At 47.3% G+C, this 22,924-nt stretch overlaps 1 protein-coding gene across 1 annotated transcript; it reads right to left on the reverse strand.

Annotated features, from left to right (window-relative positions):
- Positions 1 to 788: 788 nt before the first annotated feature.
- efl1 (elongation factor like GTPase 1) lies at positions 789 to 22,039 on the reverse strand. Its single transcript, XM_011493660.4, has 22 exons — positions 21,697 to 22,039; positions 21,110 to 21,177; positions 20,940 to 21,024; positions 20,732 to 20,865; positions 18,055 to 18,192; positions 17,769 to 17,980; positions 13,710 to 13,833; positions 13,460 to 13,539; positions 13,064 to 13,200; positions 12,867 to 12,989; positions 12,252 to 12,351; positions 11,166 to 11,290; positions 10,934 to 11,067; positions 5,463 to 5,586; positions 5,242 to 5,373; positions 4,706 to 4,853; positions 3,686 to 3,815; positions 3,147 to 3,273; positions 2,869 to 3,073; positions 2,268 to 2,707; positions 1,986 to 2,170; positions 789 to 1,388 (listed from the first exon to the last, which is right to left on the reverse strand). Exons 1-22 carry the CDS (start codon positions 21,785 to 21,787, stop codon positions 1,200 to 1,202), a joined length of 3,231 nt encoding a protein of 1,076 aa, XP_011491962.2. The 5' UTR covers positions 21,788 to 22,039; the 3' UTR covers positions 789 to 1,199.
- Positions 22,040 to 22,924: the final 885 nt, after the last annotated feature.

Consider the following 22,924-nt stretch of genomic DNA (forward strand, 5'->3'; position numbering starts at 1 on the left):
CATCCGTCCGTCCATCCATCCATCATCCATCCATCCATGCATCCGTCCATCATTCATCCATCCATCCATCCTCCCATCCATCCATCATCCATCCGTCCGTCCGTCCATCCGTCCATCATCCATCCATCCATCCGTCCATCATCCATTCATCCATCCATCCATCCATCATCCATCCATCCATCCGTCCATCATCCATCCATCCATCCATCCATCCATCCATCATCCATCCATCCATCCATCCATCATCCATCCATCCATCATCCATCCATCCATCCATCCATCCATCCATCCATCCATCCTCCCATCCATCCATCATCCATCCGTCCGTCCGTCCATCCGTCCATCATCCATCCATCCATCCGTCCATCATCCATTCATCCATCCATCCATCCGTCCATCATCCATCCATCCATCCGTCCATCATCCATCCATCCATCCATCATCCATCCATCCATCCATCATCCATCCATCCATCCATCATCCATCCATCCATCCATCATCCATCCATCCATCCATCCATCATCCATCCATCCATGCATCCGTCCATCATTCATCCATCCATCCATCCTCCCATCCATCCATCATCCATCCGTCCGTCCATCCGTCCATCATCCATCCATCCATCCGTCCATCATCCATTCATCCATCCATCCATCCATCATCCATCCATCCATCCGTCCATCATCCATCCATCCATCCATCATCCATCCATCCATCCATCCATCATCCATCCATCCATCATCCATCCATCCATCCATCCATCCATCCTCTGGGATGGGTTTCAGGTCTCATCTCTCTAATCTTTATTTTTCATCTCACGTTTCAGTCGTTTTTCCAGAATGTAGAAAAAGTTCTCCGATCGTTTCACCTGTGAGTGTTTCAGACTTCTTCCTGATCTTCTCAAACTTGGTGTCGTTTCTTTAGAGGTTAGTTTTCAAATAACTGCGTTTTCTCCAAACCAGACGCCGTTTCTGCCAACAGCTGCTGTTTCTCACAAACGTGGATGTTAATGTTTGTTTTCCTTCTACGCGTTCAGAACCAGAACCGATGTTTTCAATCCAAATTTCTTTCCAAAGGCAGAATTCTGATGTTCTGCACACGAGGTTCTCCACAAACCTGCAGCTTCCTGTCCAACACTTGGTGTCAGTAGAAACCCAAACTCTGATCCTGCAGAACAAATGAGCAGAACCTCCAAGTCTCTACTTGTTCTTTCCCAGAGTCCTCTGCTTCTCGCCGTGCTCCACCAGCTTCTCCTCCACGTAGAGCCCTTTCCGCCGCCGGACGGCGTTCATGTATTTGAGCGCCGGATTGTCGGAGTCGGCTTTCTCTCCGAAGTGCAGGTACTCTTCTTCTGTGGTGGGAACCCAGAACGGATCGCTGCTGATCACCTGGAGAACACAGACAGAAACACGGATGTCATCCAGGGGAGCTGGTTCTGTTCTGATGGGTTCTTGGGTTCCCTCTGGGGGGCGCTGTTGTCCAAACAGGAGATCAGGAAGTTCGGTAAACCTGAACTGGCGTGAGAACGTGACCAGCGTCAGTTTAACCACGGAAGGCGCCACGCCCTCTCACTGACGCTCATCACCAGAAACCTGCTCCTCCTCCTCCTCACAGCCTTCCTCCCTAAACCTCCTCCTCCTCCTCCTCACAGCCTTCCTCCCTAAACCTGCTCCTCCTCCTCCCCCCAGCCTTCCTCCCTGAACCTCCTCCTCCTCCTCCTCACAGCCTTCCTCCCTAAACCTGCTCCTCCTCCTCCCCCCAGCCTTCCTACCTGAACCTCCTCCTCCTTCTCCTCACAGCCTTCCTCCCTAAACCTGCTCCTCCTCCTCCTCACAGTCTTCCTCCCTGCTCCTGCTCCTCCTCCTCAGATGAACTCCTCTCCATCTCCTGCTCCTTCAGACGGTTCCCACCACTAGCCCGTCTGGGTTCTGCTGTGACATCCTCAACAGGAGTCCATGGAGGAACCCAAACATGAGGAGCTTCACCTCCCAGTGGCTGAAGACCAGCTGAGGACTGGCCAGTCCGCTGGTCCGTTTGCGGATCTCATCTGCGAAGCCGAAGCTCTCGGCGACGGGAAGAACCGCTTTGATGATGAAAACGTCCGTCCCCTCCTTCATCTCCTCGTGGAGGACTCGACCCTCCCTCTTCCCCAAAACGCCGTAAACCCGACCTGGAGGAGGAGAAAACCGTCAGCAGAGAGCTGTACTGGTACCGCTGCACACCCCTCCAGCTGGAGGAGTGGAGTTTATCTTGTGGGAGGAGCTTACCAAGCACGTCTGCCGTGGCCACGATCTCGCAGGTGTACATGGCGGCCATCAGCCTCTGCGGCTGCGCCTGAAAGGCCTGGCGGCAGGCCTCCTTCATGACGGCGATCAGCTGTCCAGAAACCGGGCCGTAGCAGTCTGTGGCGGCCTGGGCGTGCCCCGCCGCCCCGCCTCCAGAGACGTCAGGGGAAGCTGCCGCGTCCTCCTTCAGAGGAGCAGACGTCTGGACGTCCCACCTCTCCACGGAGAAGCAGACCCCCATCATGGGCTCCTCACACATGGGCCCCGACAGGGTCGCCAGCTGGAACCCGCTGACGATGCTGTTGTCAAAGTCTCGGAGGGCGGGGGCCGCCTGGGAGCTTCTGCTGGCCCGGTCCAGACTATGCCACAGCGAGGGCCGCTGGTAGTCCTTCAGGCTGTTCAGGAGGATGTTGGGGCCAGACCTGGAACCGAAGAACCCGGACTGTCAGGATCCTTGAAGAACAGAGCCAAGGAACCAATGACTCCACCCCCTGATGTCACCATGGCAACCATGCAAACCCTCTAGAACCGCCTGTTCCGTTGTACACGCTTCATGATATGTTGCTGTGAGTTGGACTCAGACCTGCGAGGCCCAAAAGCCCAGATTTGGTCCACGACATCCCTCCACCTCCTCCCCTGCAGCAGACTCTCCAGCTGGGCCTTCAGCCCTGCAATGGCCTCCAAGGTTCTGGCGCTGACGTCCAGCGTCCTCCCCTCCCTGAGCGACATGCTGACCTGCTCCAGAGTCCGGATGACGTCTGAACTGCTCTCCAGCAGGCAGGTCACCTCTGAGGGAAACAGGAGCAATGTCAGAGTTCAGCCCGCCGTCAGACCCGCCGTCACATCAGAGCCAGCTGTCACCGTGTGGGAGGGCCATGGCCCGCACAGAGACCGTCACCAGTCTGTTGGGGGTGGTGATGGTCACCAGGCCGCCGGGGTCCACGTGCACGCCGTCAGACAGACGTCCTTGAGGAGATTCCTCCTTCACCTGGAAAAATGAAGCATCTGGAAGCTGAAAACAGTTTTGACTTTTGGGAAATTGTACCTGAAGGAGGAGCTCCATGAAGGAGGAGCTCCATGAGGGAGGAGCTCCACGATGGAGGAGCTCCATGAAGGAGGAGCTCCATGAAGGAGGAGCTCCATTAAAGGAGGAGCTCCATGAGGGAGGAGCTCCATGAGGGAGGAGCTCCACGATGGAGGAGCTCCATGAAGGAGGAGCTCCATGAGGGAGGAGCTCCACGAGGGAGGAGCTCCACGATGGAGGAGCTCCACGATGGAGGAGCTCCATGAAGGAGGAGCTCCATTAAAGGAGGAGCTCCACGATGGAGGAGCTCCATGAAGGAGGAGCTCCATGAAGGAGGAGCTCATCAAAGCTCCAGCATCTCAGTTCAGAGACTCACCTGACGGATGACGGCGACCTTCTGCTGCTTTCCCAGCTCCTCGTTCACCATGTCCACTTTAGGAGGACGGACAACCGTTTCTCTGAAGGGGATGATGGGCTTGGACACGCTGATCTCCACCTTAGCAAACCTGTCAAACATTTAAAAGGGTTAGAAAATGGGGGCGTGGCCTCTGTCACTGACATGAAGGCCGGCGTCATCTGCATACACGCGGATCTTGATGTTCCCATGTCTGCTGGGTTTCAGTTCACTTTAATCTGAAGCACTTTGGAGACAATTGTCTGGTTATTTGTTGAATGACGATGACAGGAATGGGCGGAGTTTAGCTGGAAAAACAACATGTCAGCTGAATAAAGTGGAGCGATGCTGAACCACAAAACCAAACAAAACTGACCAGGATGAAAAAAATCAAATGTTTCATCCAATAAAACCTGAAAACTTTGGCTTTTCTCCCAGAGTTCAAACTGTGCAGGAGAACACGTCAAACAAAGATCTGACAGGCGTGAAGGTTTATGCAGAACGGACAAACTGAACCCATTCTGTTCAGCAGACACAGCATACAGGGGATTGACTGACAAAGTCAACAGCCAATCAGGATGCAGACGACAATGCAGTAATCCAGGAGACCACCAAAGGTGAACTGTGGGACAGGTAAGTATTTCCGGAGCTAAACTTCATTTTTGCATGTAAATCATTTTCCAAACGTTCAGATTTCTTCTTTAGCAGATTCAGTTCTCAGCTTAAAAACATTCAAAGGTTCCTTTCCAGAAATCCTGGGGAGTATCTGAGGTTCTTCAGATGCTCTTATTTGATCAAGAGGAACCGGACCAGCTTCCTGGTTCCTGTTTAAAGGTTCCACCTTCGTTTGGTTCTGTCGATCTTCAAACTTTGCTGAATGACTTCAACTTCAGGAACTTTTTCAGCTCTATAGATTGAAATTCCTCTGAGCCAAAGCAGCGTTTGAGTCCGCGGAGGATGACGGCTCCTCCTGCTGTGGTGGAGCGTGCGATGGGGACTGACCGCTCTCTGAGGTCATCCAGGCAGCGCTGCAGGTGCACCTCCCCCGCCGTCACCAGAACATGTTCTCCCGTCTCCTGGATGAGGATTTGGGCGCACGGATCCGCCTGGTTCAGCAGACGCATCCCGCGCACCAGCTTCGGCATCTCGCCTGCAACAAACATGGAGGAAGCAGATCTGAGTGTGCGAGTCAGCTCCAGCTGCAGGGAGGAAACCACGCCGCCCTCTGGTGTCCGTTGACGGTACTGCCGCCTCCCACTTTTCCCTGTCCAATGCTCCTTGGACAGAAACGGGCTCAGAAACACGCGTTCGAGCGACTACTTCCCGCTCCACCATCAGAGCTTTCAAGTCTGTTTTCTGACTAGGTAAAAAACCCACCGCCACTGAATGCACCACAAAAGTGCCACCAGTTGGACTTTGACCAATCAGACGTTAAGATGGTTCCTGGCGGCGGCGATGGCGGCCCTCGCTAAGACCCGACCGTCTCCCAGCCTCTGCTCTGACATCAGCCGGACCTCAACAAAAAACCCAACACCTACTTGGATGTTTGGCTTCAATGGCGACCCGGACGATGGGTGTGGCCTCCATGCTGATGGGGGTGAAGGGGGGGCACGCAGGCGAGACCGACAGCGTCGCCGACTTTAGGACGAAATCCTCCAGACCGCCGATCCCTGAAGAGCGGAGAACAGAAACCCACTTTCACGTCGAACGCTTTCCTTTCTGCTCGGAGCAGAGTACCGGTTCCTCCGGAGGCGTTTACCCAGAACGTTCCCTGCAGGAACCTCCTCCAGCTCCTCCAGCTCTCTGCCCATCAGCAGGTACAGGGTTTGCAGAGAACAGCGGAACAGGTGAGGAACCTCGGAGTCGCTGCTTCCCTCAGAGAGCTGCACCACAGGAAAGGAACGATGGGGAGGAGCTTCACAAGGATGGGGAGGAGCTTCACAACGGGTTCATCACATATAGCTCTGATGTCTTCACACTACAGCAAACTCTGTCATTACATCCATAAAGGTTGCCATGGAAACGTTTCATCTGACAGAACAACCAGAAAAGGACTGTGACGAATAAAGAACTAAACGAGAAACAAAACTACCTGAAAGTCCTAAAAAGATAAATCATGCTAATACTAAAATAGTGAGAAAACTGATGCTAAACTATAAAATGCTTTTATCCAGTAATCCAATCTCAAACATGACATTTCTAAATGATTTTTTTTAGAAAAACAAGTTTTTATTCAATATTAAATGAGTTTATTTGATAAAATCTTATTTTAGAAAGATTTCAGTCTGGTTTCAGACCCCATCACCCCGCAGAGACGGCACCGGTCAAGGTTAGAAACGATCTCAGAGCCAAAGTCTCCGCCAACTTTGAACACAAGCAAAGCTCATCTCATCCCAGATCTCCTCCTCGACCACCATGTGCCTAACAGAGACATGGCAGCAGCCAAATGACTTCAACTCCCTGAATCATGCCACCCCTCCGGGGTTAGTTTACATCACACAACCACGTGGCTCCGGCCCCGGAGGGGGGGCTCGCCATGATCACGAGAGTTGGAGGATAACGCCTGTGACTGTCCCTGCTTATGAGACTTTTGAGTGTATGTTAACTCTCTGGCCCTGCTCCAACTATTGTTGCTGCATTCTACAGACCCCCAAAATCAGTCAAAAATGTTATGGCTGACTTTTCTGCTCTTCACCCAGAATAATAATTTTAGGGGATTTTGACACCAACTCCCTCCCCAAAGACTTTGTTTCCTGTCTGGACAGCTTCGGTCTCACTCAACATGTTAACTTTCCCACCCATGTTCAGGGTCACGTTTGCTGCTCGGGTGTTACACCTGTGGACTGTAAACCAGACCCGTATTCTGATCATATCCTGTTATCGTTTCATGTCAACCTCTCTGTTTCTTCATCCAATCTTCCTCGCACCTTAGGCTTCCGTAAAATTACGGACATCAACCTGCACCATTTATCCTCACTCATTTATAGCCTGCCCAGTCCCGATAGTGCTTCCCCTCCAGAGGAACTGATCTCCCACTACAATTATAACCTCCATCCTTGTCTAGACATTCTCACCCCACTCAAAACAAGGTCTTCCTCATTCAACGTCTCTGCACCCTGGTTCACTCCTAACCTCAGACAACTCAAAGCTAAAGGTCGTCAACTAGAACGACTGTACCAGAAAACTGGGCTCACTATTCACAACACATGTATTGTAACCATTTCCTCCAATACAAAGACTCCATCTCCAAGACCAAGACAAAATATTTCTCCGGTTTGATAAATTCCGCTAACGGCAGCTCAAACTCCAGTCTGGCTTCTGTCAATTTCACAGTACAGAGACAGCCCTCCTTAAAATGACCAACGACCTTCTACTCGCCGCTGACTCTGGTTTAGCTTCCATCCTCCTTCTACTCGATCTGACTGCTGCCTTTGATACAATCTCACACCCCATCCTTCTGGAAAGACTTTCAACCATCAGAATCACTGACTTACCCCTAAGATGGTTCCAGTCCTGTCTCACCGGCCGCACACAATTCATCCAAATAAAGTAAATCGCCTCTCTCACAGTTCCAATTACCACAGGTGTGCCCCAAGGCTCTGTCCTAGGGCCCCTGCTATTAATCATTTACCTTCTCCCCCTTGGTTAAAATCGTCCGTAAACACAACGTCCACTTTCACTGCTATACAGATGATACCCAGCTCTACCTCTCCTCTAAGCCTGCCTCCATTCTGCCACCTGCCTCCCTCTCCAAATGCCTTCTTGAAATAAAGTCCTGGTTCACTGCAAACTTCCTTAAATGAAAAAGCAACAAAACTGAACTACCGTAATTTCCGGATTATAAGATGCTACTTTTATCATACACTTTCATCCCTGCAGCTTATTCAATAATGCGGCAAATTTATGCATTTTTTCTAGCAGCCGCTAGAGGCGCTCGAGCAGAAAAGGTAAGTGAGAGACAAGGGGAATACGGTTAGTGTGAGACGCAGGTTTAATATGAGTTCCCACTCAATTAGCTGCACTGGAGAGCTGTCCAAAACCGCCTCAGAGAGGAGGAGGCAAATTGAGAAGCTGAATGTGTAATCACATTTCCAGCAACAAGCCCCTTTATTTTGCCACACCCACAAGCAGCCAAACAGCATGGTCGTCACTTCTGCTCTTAGACCCCTCAGTCATGGTGCAACAAAAAGAAACACCCATACTCAGCCCTACTTTGGCCGTATCCCACAATCCCTTGCTGCCATTAGACCCAACGTGCACGTGACCGCCACAACAATATGACGCAGCTTTCAAGTTCAAAGCAATCGTTAAAAGCAGAGTGAAAAAATCCACCATCACCAACGGGTTTGGAAAAGCCAGTCTGCTGCTGACGGAGACGACAGCACAAGTTCAGGAGAGAATTTACCTCAGAGGGACACTGAAGACAACGAATGAGAGACTGAGAGAGAGTGGAGAAGAATATCTGACACTATTCCAATCCCACACTGAGGAGGAAGACTTCCATGTTTCAGTGCACAGGAGGAAGATGAAGAAAACTCTCAGTGACTTTTACGTTCATGTTTTATAAACCAGCTGCGCAGAGGCAGGCGCTCCATAAGTTACTGCTGGACACCACTGTACCATCTTTCTTTGTAAATATCATCTGTTCAACTTTTCCTGCATTACTTTTTTCTTTCTTTCCTCTCCACCAAAGGCTGATCTTTCTTCGGTTGTTCACTTCCCCGTTGGGACCCTCAGAGCCTCCAGAGCGGGTTAATAAATAATTATTCATCTTCTTCTGGGGGAAACCTTCTTTTATAACAGTTCTCTTTCACTCTGTATAACAAACAGAAACACACACCCAAACACACTTTCACTGCTCTTGCTCTCCCTCCCTCTCACCCCCACCCACCCTCTCACTCCCTCTTGCGCTGCACCCGTGCTCTCCCCTCCTTCCGCTCCCTCCTCCTCTTTCTTACAGGCGCGTGTGTTTTCAGCACATATACATCCTCATTCTACAACACATGTTTCAATGTGGGCACATGGGGCTTATAGACAGGTATCTACTAAATGGTTTATCCTTTAAAAATGTCATGGGTGTGGTGTATAATCAGGTGCACTCTATAGTCCAGAAATTACGGTTCTCATCGTAGGAACAAGCACCTCCCTAAATAAACTCCCTAACATCTCCATTTTCTTTGATAACTGCTCCATCCTTCCCTCCCCACAGGTTAGTCTGGGTGTCATCCTTACAGCCCTCTCTCCTTTACTGCCTACATCAATAGCATCACCCGAACCGCCTATTTCCACCTTCTAAACATCCGCCGTCTCCGCCCCCTCCCTCAGTCCTCACTCCACAGTCTCATCCCCTCCCATCTGGACGACTGCGACTCCCTCTCATCTGGACCCCCCCTACAAAACTATTCACAAACTATAACTGCTCCAGAACTCTGCTGCCCGGATCAGAACACAAACCCCCTCCACTCTGCACATCACACCCGTCCTACAGAAGCTCCACTGGCTAACAGTGCTTCTTCACATTAATTATAAAATCCTTATTCTGACCTCTAAAGCCCCCCATGACCCCTCCCCTCCATATCTGTCTGACCTTATCCATGTAGCCACTCCCACCCACTGCCTTAGGTCTGCCTCCTCACTCCAGCTTGTTACACCCATTGCTCGGCTCGTCACTATGGGGGGCAGAGCATTCAGCTGCTCTGCCCCCCAGCTCTGGAACTCATTTCCCTCAGGTCTACGGAATATGGACTCACTCCTGCGGTTTGCTTTAAATCTCTAAACCCACCTCTACAGACAAGCATATCCACCCTAATTAATCTATGATTCTATTGTTTTGTTTTGAACTTATGTTTCTTTTAATTGTATTAATTTGTTTTCTGAAAGGCAAACTTGGGTGTCTAGAAAGGCGCCATATAAATAAAATTCACTATTATTATTATTATTATTATTATTATAACACTGAAAAAAGAAAACATCGGTTTTAGTTTTGCTGGACCTCAGCCTCCCACACAGGTCTTCAAACAGACTGCATGACATGGTTGGAATCACTGGAACGGTTCTCAGCTGGTCTTCATCCTACCTCGCAGGAAGAGATTTTATTATCAGAGTAAAAGATGCGTCATCTGGGAGGCACGGACTGACATGAGGTGTGCCACAAGGTTCAGTCCTTAGCCCTACATTTTTTCACCTGCTTCTGCTTGGTGATGTCACCAGGAGACATGGCAGAAACCTTCATCTTTATGCTGATGACACCCAGTTCTATGTGGCTATGAGACCCAAAGATGAGCTTCTAAGTTGTGTTTCAGATCTTGAAACGTGGATGGGAGAGAACTTTCTAAAGCTCAATCAAGACCAAACAGATTTCAATTGCCGGTCCTGAAGCTGAGAGGAACCAGGTCCAATCCTACTGATCAACTTTTAGCCTGAATGTGTGCAGTAAAGTCAGTGCGTGATTTTAGATGAGATCTTTGACCTTTGAAACACACAAACCAAGTTACAAAGACAAGACTGCCTTTTGTCACCTTAGAAACATCACCTGAGTGAGACCTTTTCTCCCCAAAGGTAGTGCTGAAATATTAATCCACACTTTTATAATATCTAGATAGATTATTGTAATGCTCTTCTTTCTGGTATTAAGAAAAATACCATCAACCAGCTGCAGCTTTTTCAAAACTGGGCTGAACGCCTTTTTACCAGAACCAGAAAATAGGGGCACATAACTTTTGAAATCTTTTCACCGACTCCCAGTCAGCTTCAGGATCCATTTTAAGGTTCTTTATTAGTTTACAAAAGTTTAAATGGAACACTCCCCTCATTTAATCAGATTTACTTTAACTTCTATTTTTCGTCTAACTATTCTCTTTTTTATTATGGAAAGCACTTTGAGATCCTTTGTAGCTGGAACAGTGCTATAGAAGTAAAGTTGAATTTGAATTTATCAGCCGGGAGTCTCTGCACACGTGGCTGAAGCATGACCCCGTTTGACCTCTGCTCCACTTTGATCTCAGCTCTTCTGACTGATGATAAATGACTTATTTATTATTCATCTGTTCAGTAAACTAATCCAGTGTGAATTGGAGAAATAACTTAAAAAATCTAGGCTAATGGTAATCTAGTGCAAAACCAGCTAGCTAAGCTTATATCTGCTAGCTAAAGGAGCTAGCCTGCAGTTTAGACTGAGACCTGACTCCAGAACCACCTAAACCAGAGTATAGGAGAGCTGAGGTTCTGTACCAGCTGGAGGCCCTGGGCGGGATCGTACTTCGGTCCGAGAACAAAGACTTTCTGGCCCTTCTTGACTTTCCCGCTGTAGACTCGAGCGAAAGCTACGAAGACCTCCTTCTGCTCCTCCTCCGGCTCCGTCTTAGCTGTAAGGACAGAAAGCGAACAGCGGCAGCTTGAGCCCACAGAACCAGACGTCCTCAACGGCTGGTTTCAGCGGCTATCTCAGCTGCTGAAACTTCACCTGAGTCAGGCTCTGCATCCTGGTCCTCAGGTGTGGACTGGTGGGTTTCTGCTGCTGCCATCCTCTCGGCGTGTCGCTGGCGAGCCAGCTCTCGGCGCCGAGCCATCTCCTCCTGGTTCAACGGCCTCAAAAGACAAAAGTCCACCAACGTTATAGGATCTATTTTTACCCTAAAGCTAATATTCAAAGCAAACTATGTTATACTACATATGTGTGCTAATATGCTATGATAATATGTTATGCTAAACAATTATGATAATATGCTATGCTACATATGTGTGCTAATATACTATGCTAACATGCTATGCTAAATACGTGTGCTAACATGCTATGCTACATTTGTGTGCTAATGTTATGCTAATATGTTATGCTAAACAATTATGCTAATATGCTATGCTACATATGTGTGCTAATGTTATGCTAATATGCTACACTAAACAAGTATGCTAATATGCTATGCTACATATGTGTGCTAATATGCTATGCTAACATGCTATGCTACATATGTGTGCTAATGAGCTATGTTACATGTGTGCTAATATGCTATGCTAAGTACGTGTGCTAACATGCTATGCTACATATGTGTGCTAATATGCTTATGATAAATACGTGTGCTATCATGCTATGCTACATATGTGTCCTAATATGCTATCCTACATGTGTGCTAATATGCTATGCTAAATACGTGTGCTAACATGCTATGCTACATATGTGTGCTAATATGCTATTCTACATATGTGTGCCAATGTTATGCTTATATGCTATACTACATACACATGCTATTTCCTATGCTAAACATGGGTGCTAATAGGGTGTCATACATGTTTTTGCATTAAATGTTTTTGCAGTTCTTATGCGATGCTTTAATGTTATTACTTAGCTCTTTTTCTTGTTGCTGTCTGTTGGGATAAATTAAGCCTTAAGGTCTCATTTTGTCAAATAATTGAATATGAATGTAAATCTTACAGAATTAGACACAGAAGTCAGTTTTTCAACACCAGGTGCTCAGTAGAGGTTCTGCTTGTAGAAAAAGGGAAATGACGGAGTCCCTAGAAAAACAGTGGCGGTAAAATGTTCTAGCCTTACCTCTGCTTATGCTGAGGCAGGGCCTGGGGGTCCACAGCAAACATCTTGGACACGAAGATGATGACCGGAGCGTTTTCTGCGCTCGAACACTGGAGGAATGCTGGGTAACAGAAACAATGGCGAGAGGTCATCCGGGAAACGTAGTGATTCAGAGACAGGAACATTTCTAAGTCATGATCATTGTTTGGATGAAGCCTGTGGTGTAGGTGGACCTGGATGGCCTTGGATGACCCTGATAACCACAGATGACCCTGATAACCCTGGACTACCCCGTATGACCCTGGATGAGAGCATCACGTGGAGATGGCGGTGGCTCCGCCCCTTCCTGTAAGTGCTGGCCCTCCTTGACCCTGTTGCTGTTTGAACATTTGTTCTGCTGCTGACAAGGTTCTGTAGATCCACCATCAACCATCAAGCATGTGGTCTTTAGCTGGAGACGGAGCTCCTGTGATCAAAGGTGCGTCCGTTGGTGCGCCTGCTGTGTGTGAACGCCTGGATGAAGATGAAACCTCTGATTTCACGGGGAAAACCCTGAACCAGATCCAGGAAACGCCTCTGATGAAGGCTGGAGGGAGAACGCTGTGGGACGCATCAAACAGGCGGCTCTTCTGGTACCTGTTTTCAGCTCCTGCGTCTCTTCTGGCAGAGAGTCGAAGCGCCGGGCTCCCACGCTCATCAGCTTCTCCACGCGCTCCTCGCTAATGTCCAGCGGACTCGGGAGCTTCTCACAGACCATGGCTGCAGTTTGTCTTAAGGAAAGCGCGGAAGAACCAGATCCAAACTCCACAAAGGTCAGAGAACCGAGAGGATACAGAGAACCGCCTTGGACACGGGCAGCCACTGGCTGCAGATGGCGCTCAGGAGCACTTTAGGGTCAGAATGTCGCAGGTCCCTCGGCATCAACGTCACCCCGAGAGAACGCACCACCTTCTCCACCCGATCCTTGTCTCTGCTCACAGAAATGGGAAAACTTTTACCGACCGTCACCTCAGGAAAAGACGCTTCCTGTTGGGTCAAGTCCCGTGGGATTCTGGGACCTCCTGGTTCGACCGGATGGATCCTTTCTGAGGAGCTGAAGGTTCTCAACAGATGAAGTTTACAACGTTAGAGACCCCAAGAACGTGGCGTGAAGGACCGTCAGGCGGTTTTTCGTGGTTTTGAATTTGTGTGAAAAAATAGTGTGAATGAGGATGAGGAGGACACTCCACCTCTGGACCACCACGGCGTCGTACAAACTCCAGATGTTGTCCAGGACGAGCTGCACGAACAGAGGCTTCTTCCCTTTGGCCTGCAGAGAGCAGAGGATACGTTTCACTGACGAAGCTCCTGCAGTTCCTTCTTTCTGAAACTCTCCAGTATCAGAAACGGTTTTTAAAAGCTTTTCCTCCATGAAGGTTCAGAAAATGTGTGATAGAAACTAGGGGCAGCGGTTCTGTCCCGGGCTGGGGGGAAGTTTACCTGAGCTCCTTTCATGATCCTCTTTGCTTTGGCGTTCAGGTAGAAATCGCCCCACAGCGTTTTCTGCAGAACGGCGGCCCTCACGCCCATCTTCTGACTGTAGAGGTCAGCAAACTGCTGAGTTCTGATGATCACAAAAGAAAAATGAGGAAGTCTGATTGATGCTGCACCAAAGTATGACGCAGCATATCATACAAAATAACATATATATATATTTAGGAAAAAGTTGTAAAATGACAAGTTGTGGAAATTTGGGAAGATTTTAAGAAAATTTTAAGACAATAATTGTAGAATTACAGAAAAAAAGCAGTAAAACTGTAAGAAATTCCAAATTTTACAATATTAAAATCACAAATTTACTACTTTAAAGTCATAACTTTAATTTCATGGAAATAAAATTGTACTTTTACAATAAATTAAAGCATTGTGATGATGTTCCCATTTCTTTTTGATCTATAAATTAAACAGTTTATGTTCGATTGTTTTTGCTGAAACTTCTGAAAAGCTAAAAGATCAATTTTAATGTAGAAAAGCAAAGCAAACACTTTTTCTTGTCAAAGTTGGATTTTAAATAGAATATAGGATTTATTCTCATCTATTTATTGATATTTTTACCAAATAGACTTCAATGCAGCTCTGCTTGTGTACAAGTCTCTCCATGGCCGAGCACCAAAGTACATCTCTGACATGTTAGTGCCATATGAACCATCTCGTACTCTGAGGACCTCAGGGGCCGGCCTCCTGTTGATTCTCAGAGTCAGAACTAAACAAGGGGAATCAGCGTTTCAATATTCTGCAGCTAAAATCTGGAACAGCCTCCCTGAAGTCGTAAGACAGGCCTCTTCTGTGTTCATGTTCAAATCTAGACTTAAAACATTTCTGTTTAGCCGTGTATATGACTGAAAGGTCCTATCTGCACTTTTCTTTCCTTTCCTTCCTTTATTTTTAAATCAATTTTCAATTTTTTTCTTTTAAAGTAAATTTTACGTTGATTATTTCTATGATGTATTGTGATTTTAATGCATTTTTCTGTTTTGTGAAGCACCTTGAATTACTTTGTGTACGAATTGTGCTCTATAAATAAACTTGTCTTGTCTTGCCACTTTTGTACTCCACTTCATTCTATTCTCTTTTCATACTTGTATTTAACTGTTGTACATATTTTGATAATTTAAAGTTTTTTTTCCACTCCAAGGCTGTTACAATTTCATGGTATAAATATGACAATAAAGAATTCTGATTATGATTTTTCTTTTATGGTGTTCCTATTTCTCACACATAACACTGAATGGATGGTCTCTGGCTCCACCCACTGCATTCTATATGGATGGTCTCTGGCTCCACCCATTGCATTCTATGTGGATGGTCTCTGGCTCCACCCACTGCATTCTATACGAATGGTCTCTGGCTCCACCCACTACATTCTATATGGATGGTCTCTGGCTCCACCCACTTCATTCTATGTGGATGGTCTCTGGCTCCACCCACTCCATTCTATATGAATAGTCTCTGGCTCCACCAACTGCATTCTATATGGATGGTCTCTGGCTCCACCCACTGCATTCTATATGGATGGTCTCTGGCTCCACCCACTGCATTCTATATGGATGGTCTCTGGCTTCACCCACTGCATTCTATATGGATGGTCTCTGGCTCCACCCACTGCATTCTAAAGGGATGGTCTCTAGCTCCACCCACTGCATTCTATATGGATGGTCTCTGGCTCCACCCATTGCATTCTATATGGATGGTCTCTGGCTCCACCCACTGCATTCTATATGGATGGTCTCTGGCTCCACCCACTGCATTCTAAAGGGATGGTCTCTAGCTCCACCCACTGCATTCTATATGGATGGTCTCTGGCTCCACCCATTGCATTCTATATGGATGGTCTCTGGCTCCACCCACTGCATTCTATATGAATGGTCTCTGGCTCCACCCACTGCATTCTATATGGATGGTCTCTGGCTCCACCCACTTCATTCTATGTGGATGGTCTCTGGCTCCACCCACTGCATTCTATATGGATGGTCTCTGGCTCCACCCACTTCATTCTATGTGGATGGTCTCTGGCTCCACCCACTGCATTCTATATGGATGGTCTCTGGCTCCACCCACTGCATTCTATATGGATGGTCTCTGGCTCCACCCATTGCATTCTATGTGGATGGTCTCTGGCTCCACCCACTGCATTCTATACGAATGGTCTCTGGCTCCACCCACTACATTCTATATGGATGGTCTCTGGCTCCACCCACTTCATTCTATGTGGATGGTCTCTGGCTCCACCCACTCCATTCTATATGAATAGTCTCTGGCTCCACCAACTGCATTCTATATGGATGGTCTCTGGCTCCACCCACTGCATTCTATATGGATGGTCTCTGGCTCCACCCACTGCATTCTATATGGATGGTCTCTGGCTTCACCCACTGCATTCTATATGGATGGTCTCTGGCTCCACCCACTGCATTCTAAAGGGATGGTCTCTAGCTCCACCCACTGCATTCTATATGGATGGTCTCTGGCTCCACCCATTGCATTCTATATGGATGGTCTCTGGCTCCACCCACTGCATTCTATATGGATGGTCTCTGGCTCCACCCACTGCATTCTAAAGGGATGGTCTCTAGCTCCACCCACTGCATTCTATATGGATGGTCTCTGGCTCCACCCATTGCATTCTATATGGATGGTCTCTGGCTCCACCCACTGCATTCTATATGAATGGTCTCTGGCTCCACCCACTGCATTCTATATGGATGGTCTCTGGCTCCACCCACTTCATTCTATGTGGATGGTCTCTGGCTCCACCCACTGCATTCTATATGGATGGTCTCTGGCTCCACCCACTTCATTCTATGTGGATGGTCTCTGGCTCCACCCACTGCATTCTATATGGATGGTCTCTGGCTCCACCCACTGCATTCTATATGGATGGTCTTTGGCTCCACCCACTTCATTCTATGTGGATGGTCTCTGGCTCCACCCACTGCATTCTATATGAATGGTCTCTGGCTCCACCCATTGCATTCTAAAGGGATGGTCTCTGGCTTTACCCACTGCATTCTATATGGATGGTCTCTGGCTCCACCCACTGCATTCTACATGGATAGTCTCTGGCTCCACCCACTGCTTTCTAAAGGGATGGTCTCTGGCTCCACCCACTGCATTCTATATGGATGGTCTCTGGCTCCACCCACTGCATTCTAAAGGGATGCTCTCTGGCTCCATCCACTGCATTTTAAAGGGATGGTCTCTGGCTCCACCCACTGCATTCTATATGGATGGTCTCTGGCTCCACCCACTGCATTCTAAAGGGATGGTCTCTGGCTCCACCCACTGCATTCTATATGGATGGTCTCTGGCTCCACCCACTGCATTCTATATGGATGGTCTCTGGCTCCACCCACTGCATTCTATATGGATGGTCTCTGGCTCCACCCACTGCTTTCTAAAGGGATGGTCTCTGGCTCCACCCACTGCATTCTATATGGATGGTCTCTGGCTCCACCCACTGCATTCTATAGGGATGGTCTCTGGCTCCACCCACTGCATTCTATATGGATGGTCTCTGGCTCCATCCACTGCATTTTAAAGGGATAGTCTCTGGCTCCACCCACTGCATTCTATATGGATAGTCTCTGGCTCCACCCACTGCATTCTAAAGGGATGGTCTCTGGCTCCACCCACTGCATTCTATATGGATGGTCTCTGGCTCCATCCACTGCATTTTAAAGGGATAGTCTCTGGCTCCACCCACTGCATTCTATCTGGATAGTCTCTGGCTCCACCCACTGCATTCTAAAGGGATGGTCTCTGGCTCCACCCACTGCATTCTAAAGGGATGGTCTCTGGCTCCACCCACTGCATTCTAAAGGGATGGTCTCTGGCTCCACCCACTGCATTCTAAATGGGTTAGGAAATGGGAAAAAGGCAGTGTCTGGTGTTTGCTCCGCCCACATTAACTACTCTGACAATGGGGATTGGGCGGGACAAAGAGAGTCCAAAGCGGTTTCTGGTTTTGTGACTGAAGTCAAAGAGGAAGAGCGGTTTCACCTGAAGCCCCACCCATCCACGGCGCTGGCAAAGACCACATTTCCCTGCTCTGGAGAGAAGTACAGATGTGAGTCGTCGACCTGGTCCAGCCCGGCGCTCCAGTCGTAGACCTGTTCCCCCGCCATCGTCTCCTCCTCCTCCTCCTTCTTCTCCTTCTCTGCTCGCTCCTCCAGAACTTTGGAGGTGAACAGGCTTCCTGTGACGGCGTTCACCTTCGGAGGTCGCAGACCAAAACCATCAGACCTCGTCTCCAGTGACGCCTCCAGAGGACAGACGGTCTCCTCACCTGCTCCAGGATCTTCTTCAGGTGGTCGTGGGCCTCCATGGAGGTGAGCTTCAGCTCCATGATGAGCCGGTCCATCTTGTTGATGACCAGAACGGGTCTGATGTTCTCCAACCACGCCTGGCGGAGCACCACCTGGGTCTACAAGCACAGACGTTCTCAAACGTTCTCCTCTCATCTAACATTTGGATCCCGTGGTCTTAGAAATGGTGCTGTTTCAAACTTTTCTGGTCTACAGTGTTTTTTGTAACCACGACCCTGTAAGTAAATGCACATCACGCTGGATGATAAAGAAAAAGAAGAAGGAGGGAAAAAAGAAACACCCGCTTCGGTTAGTTTATGACGAGGGCTGAACGTAAGTCGGCCGGGTCTGAGATCTGGGGGGTATTCCAGAAAGCAGGTTATGCTAGTTACCATGGTACGTTTAGGCTAAAGGAGTTGATAACCTCAGCTTTGGGTTCCAAAAACAGAGGTATGTTTCAGGGTAAGAGCTACTTTCTGTCACACACCGAGGTGTGCGACATTTGTTCTCCGCATTTGACCCAGCGGAGCGGTGAGCTGCAGATGAGCCGCGCCCGGGTCTTACCCAAGAACCCCCACTGGGTGATGTGAATTGCTCACCATTGGTTTGGTAATTGCCCCCAGTTTGTTTATTCCCCTTCGGGAATTGAACCCTGGATTCCTGCGTCGTAGCCCTTTACCTGACCAACTGAGCTACCTAGGGTATGCTAGTTGCCATAGCAACTCATGCTCTGAACATAACCTGGTCTGGAGCAGGTTTAGTTGAAGGTTAGTTTATTTTCAGAGAGGTGCAGCAGCATGGCGTGTCCATTTGAAGATGATTTAGTGGATGAAGAAGCTCAGATAATACTTTTTCCACCATGAGAGGGTGATAAGACCACATATGGATCTTGGAAAGAGAAACTTTATACTTTGATCTAACTTCATTATTTGCTTCAGTTAAGATAAATCATTTTTTTGTTAGGTCACCTTAAAAATAACACGTAGTTTCAGACAATTATTTTACTTTCATTCAAATTAATTCAATTAAGTCGGTGTAACTTTGGTGCTGCTGTTAGATCAGCACCGCAAGGAATTGTGGGATACCATTCCCTTTGCCTGTCTGGATGGATTTGGGTTTAAGTGTGGATTTTTGACCAAATGTGTTTAGTTTAGCTGTTTTACCGTGTTTTGTGTAGTTATTTTGTGCTGTTATGTTTAATTTTTTCTGCACCATGAGTGAGAGGGAGGAAGAGGAGGATGAGTTTCTATAGGAACCCTAGTGTGTAGTAATGTAATGATAATTTCAGAGATATGGTAAATGGTTACATGGTTCAAATTGTTTCATTCATTTTATTGTCACAATTGAAATGAGATCAGAAACTCGTGCGTTTACTTTGTTCTTCTACTACAAGCAGAAACTCTTTCTTTTGCTGATGATGCAGCCGTGTTACTTTTTTGATGGACGTATAATCTTCATCCGCCGTCATTAATCTCAGACTCCGTCTCACTGAAGTATAGCTCTCTATTTTTTTCTCCACGCGTTTCCATGGTGACTCCGTAAATCTGCGATCCATTGAGAATGTCTTTATGTACCTGCTGTGCACGTGCATTAACCCAGGGTTACCAAGTGGAGCGTAATTACACTAACTCATATCCGGTCTTTGGAACCGACATACCCAGAGTAAGCAAGTTCAGGTGGATTTCAGCCAGAGTTCAGGATTAAAGTCGGGCTAGTTTAAACATGACTTCTGGAATAACCCCCTGGTGGAGGTACGCACGGCGGTGTGTTTGGTCTCAGCTGCTTTTACATTCATACTAAAGCAGCTGTATGGAGTGACATTTATGCCAAAACGCTGCAAACAAAACTTTCTAAGTTGCAAATGAAAATATTAAATATTAGATTTCACCTTTTTCTTTTTGCTTTCAGTTTTATTTTTTTATTTTGTCTTCAATTGCTTTTTTTTTTTTTGCTTTCAAAAAATATATTTTTTTATTTTTTTAAGCTTGAAGGCAGACAGACTTTGGACAATACGAGACAGAGACACCTGATTGGTTAGAATCTGGACCAGCTTTGTCGCTAAACTGAAACCTATCAGAGCAAAATCAAAGAGAAGAAATCGAAATGAAACACAACGCATAAAAACCTTTGGATGACAAACGCAAAAAGAAATGAAATCAGTTGGCATAAACATCACTCCGTACAGCTGCAGGCTGCTGCCGCTAAAACGGACCCGGCAGAGCTTTCTCCTCATTTCAGCGCCTCTGTGGTTTTAGCATCTTATCGTCGCTACATCGTGTGACCTACGGCCTCTTATCCGCTGATTCTGTCACTCCCTAAACGCTGAGCATCCCCGCGTTACAGCCGGGGTACGTTTGATTAGTCATGCGGGGACATTCCATCCATTCACAGCCAAGGAGGCATTTCTGTGCAAACTGGAGGTTGTTGGTTTGCAGCGGGACGAAAAAAAAATCAATAAATAGGTTTCTGAACACTATTGTGATCAGGATAAAACCAAACGAGATAGGAAAGCTCCACCCACTGCAGAGATAGGAAAAGCTCTTAACATTAACTTGAGTGAACATGGAGGAACGCCATGCATGACTCCGCCCCCAAACAAACTCAAGCTAAAATGATCTGAGGATTGTCTGAGGAGCAGAGCTTGGGCATCCGGCTCACCTGAGGACAGACGCCCTCCACGGCGTCCACCAGCACCAGGGCGCCGTCACACAGGCGGACAGCCGTAGAAACCTCAGAGGAGAAATCCACGTGACCCGGAGAGTCGATCAGGTTGAGCAGGAACTCCTGGCCTCCTGAGTAGAGATGAAGAACGTCAGGATGAGGATCAGCAACGTCTGCGTCTCCGTCAGAGGAAGCCAGCAGGTACCGTTCCTGTGGTGCAGAGAGATGGCGCTGGACTTCATGGTGATTCCTCGGATCTGTTCGTCCTCTCTGCTGTCCAGATACCTCAGCTGCAGGAGCGGCACATTCATGTTAACGTAAGCTGCAGTGGGGGGGCGCCGCACCTGACCCCAAGCGCACGCACGGCTGCCTCACCTTCCCCGCCAGCCGACTCGAGATGATGCCGTTACTCGCCACCAAGCAGTCGGCCAGAGTCGTTTTCCCTGAAAGGAAAACGAGACGGAGAGAAGGAAATGACTTCAGCAACACGCAGGTCGATCATCCCGCTCCGCCTGAAGGGGGCGCCCCCAGTCAGGTTGGGGGGGCTGACCCCCCTTCAGGTCAGCCCCCCCCATCAGGTCAATCATCCCGTTTCGCTTTCAGGTTGGGGGGGGGGGGGGGGGGGTCTAATCTCCAAGTGATGTAAAATGTTAAAGACAAAGAGCTCAGTGCTCCTGTGAGGAAGAAGCAGGAGGATCAGTGAGGAGGTGCTGCTCCATCGCCTCCTGAATCTCTATGAAACATAAAAATACTGCAGAAAATTCACAAACAAAAATACATTTTCAAAAGTAAAAAAATGATTCAAATGTTGAATCACAGAAATAAATTATTGGTATATGTAGAAAATACCTTTAATGGCGTTTGCCAGTAATAAACTAAAACGTGGTTTGTTATTTGACCCTGTCGGCTTTCCATAGCTTTTGACGCTCCAGGTCAAAGGTCAGCCGCTAGGCTGTGCTCACCGTGATCCACGTGGGCCAGGATGCAGAGGTTCCTGATGTTCCTCGGGTTCTTCTGCAGCTCCAAGATCTTCTGGAGGCTCGCGGGTCCCATTCTAAAGCAGGACGGCCGCGCGCGGACCCACTTCCAGCGGAGCTGCCAGCGACCGGTTCCCGCGAGGGACAAACTCCACGCGAGGACCCGCGGGCGCTAGCTCGCTGCGTTCAGTGACGTAACATGTCACGCAGAATCCGTGGAAATTTCGTTCAAAACTGCGGGAAGAGAAGAAGCCGACTCCGTGGTTCCGGAAGTGGACAGGACCGTAAAGCAGGCTCCCTGCATACGCACTCGACGAAAGGCTTCCCTATTGGTCAGGGTTAAGCCCCGCCCACAAAACTTTATTAACAAAGACAGTGCTGCTATTTACAATTCATTAAAACACCAATAAAAAACAAATCAGTTTAGTGAAACAAAAATATGCAATCATGATATTTATATAATTGTTTATTTCAATTATTCCCGATAGTAAATAAGAATAAAGAAACAAAATGGCTGATAAATACCAAAATCACGTCACTTTTTCTCTTTTTACAGTAACTTTCTCTTTTCATAGTCACTTTATGTTTTTACGACGGAGTATTAGGGCCACCAAAAAAAAAAAAAAAAAAGTAAAATTATGAGTTTTATCTCGTAAATTTAGGAGAAAAAAACGTGTAAATTTACGAGATAAAATGTCGTAATTTTACTTTTTTTTTTTTTTGGTGGCCCTAAAACTCCGTCGTATGTTTTTCGTCTTATTGTATTTTGATTTGAAGTTAGATTCCCTGTTTAGACTGGTGCTTGAGAGAAACGGAATTTCAATTTCTATGTTTGTGAAAACATAGATATTGACTATAAAGTTTACTTTGACTTTGAAAATACATGTATTTCAGAATAAACACACTGAATATTTAAACTGAATCAGGTAAAATAATGTGAAATAAAATATAAACTTTTTCAATTTGAGTTCTTGGTGAAAAACTGCATTTTGTTGTTTAATTTTTTTATGTTGAATGTTTTATGTTGAATATTTAAAATACTAAGTTTGTACTTTATTATAATGATTTAGAAAATAATAATTGAGAAACATTGAATTCTGTTGAAAATTCCCTATTTAACGTTTCAAATGAATAAATAATAATGTCTCCCTATTATTGAAGGGAAATCAAATGTGATGAGATTCTGTGTCGATGACGTTTCTGCTCTTAACTG

The sequence above is a fragment of the Oryzias latipes genome, chromosome 3, assembly GCF_053564925.1.
Source record: "Oryzias latipes strain Hd-rR chromosome 3, Olatipes_Hd-rR_3.1".
Classification (NCBI taxonomy): Eukaryota; Metazoa; Chordata; class Actinopteri; order Beloniformes; family Adrianichthyidae; genus Oryzias; species Oryzias latipes.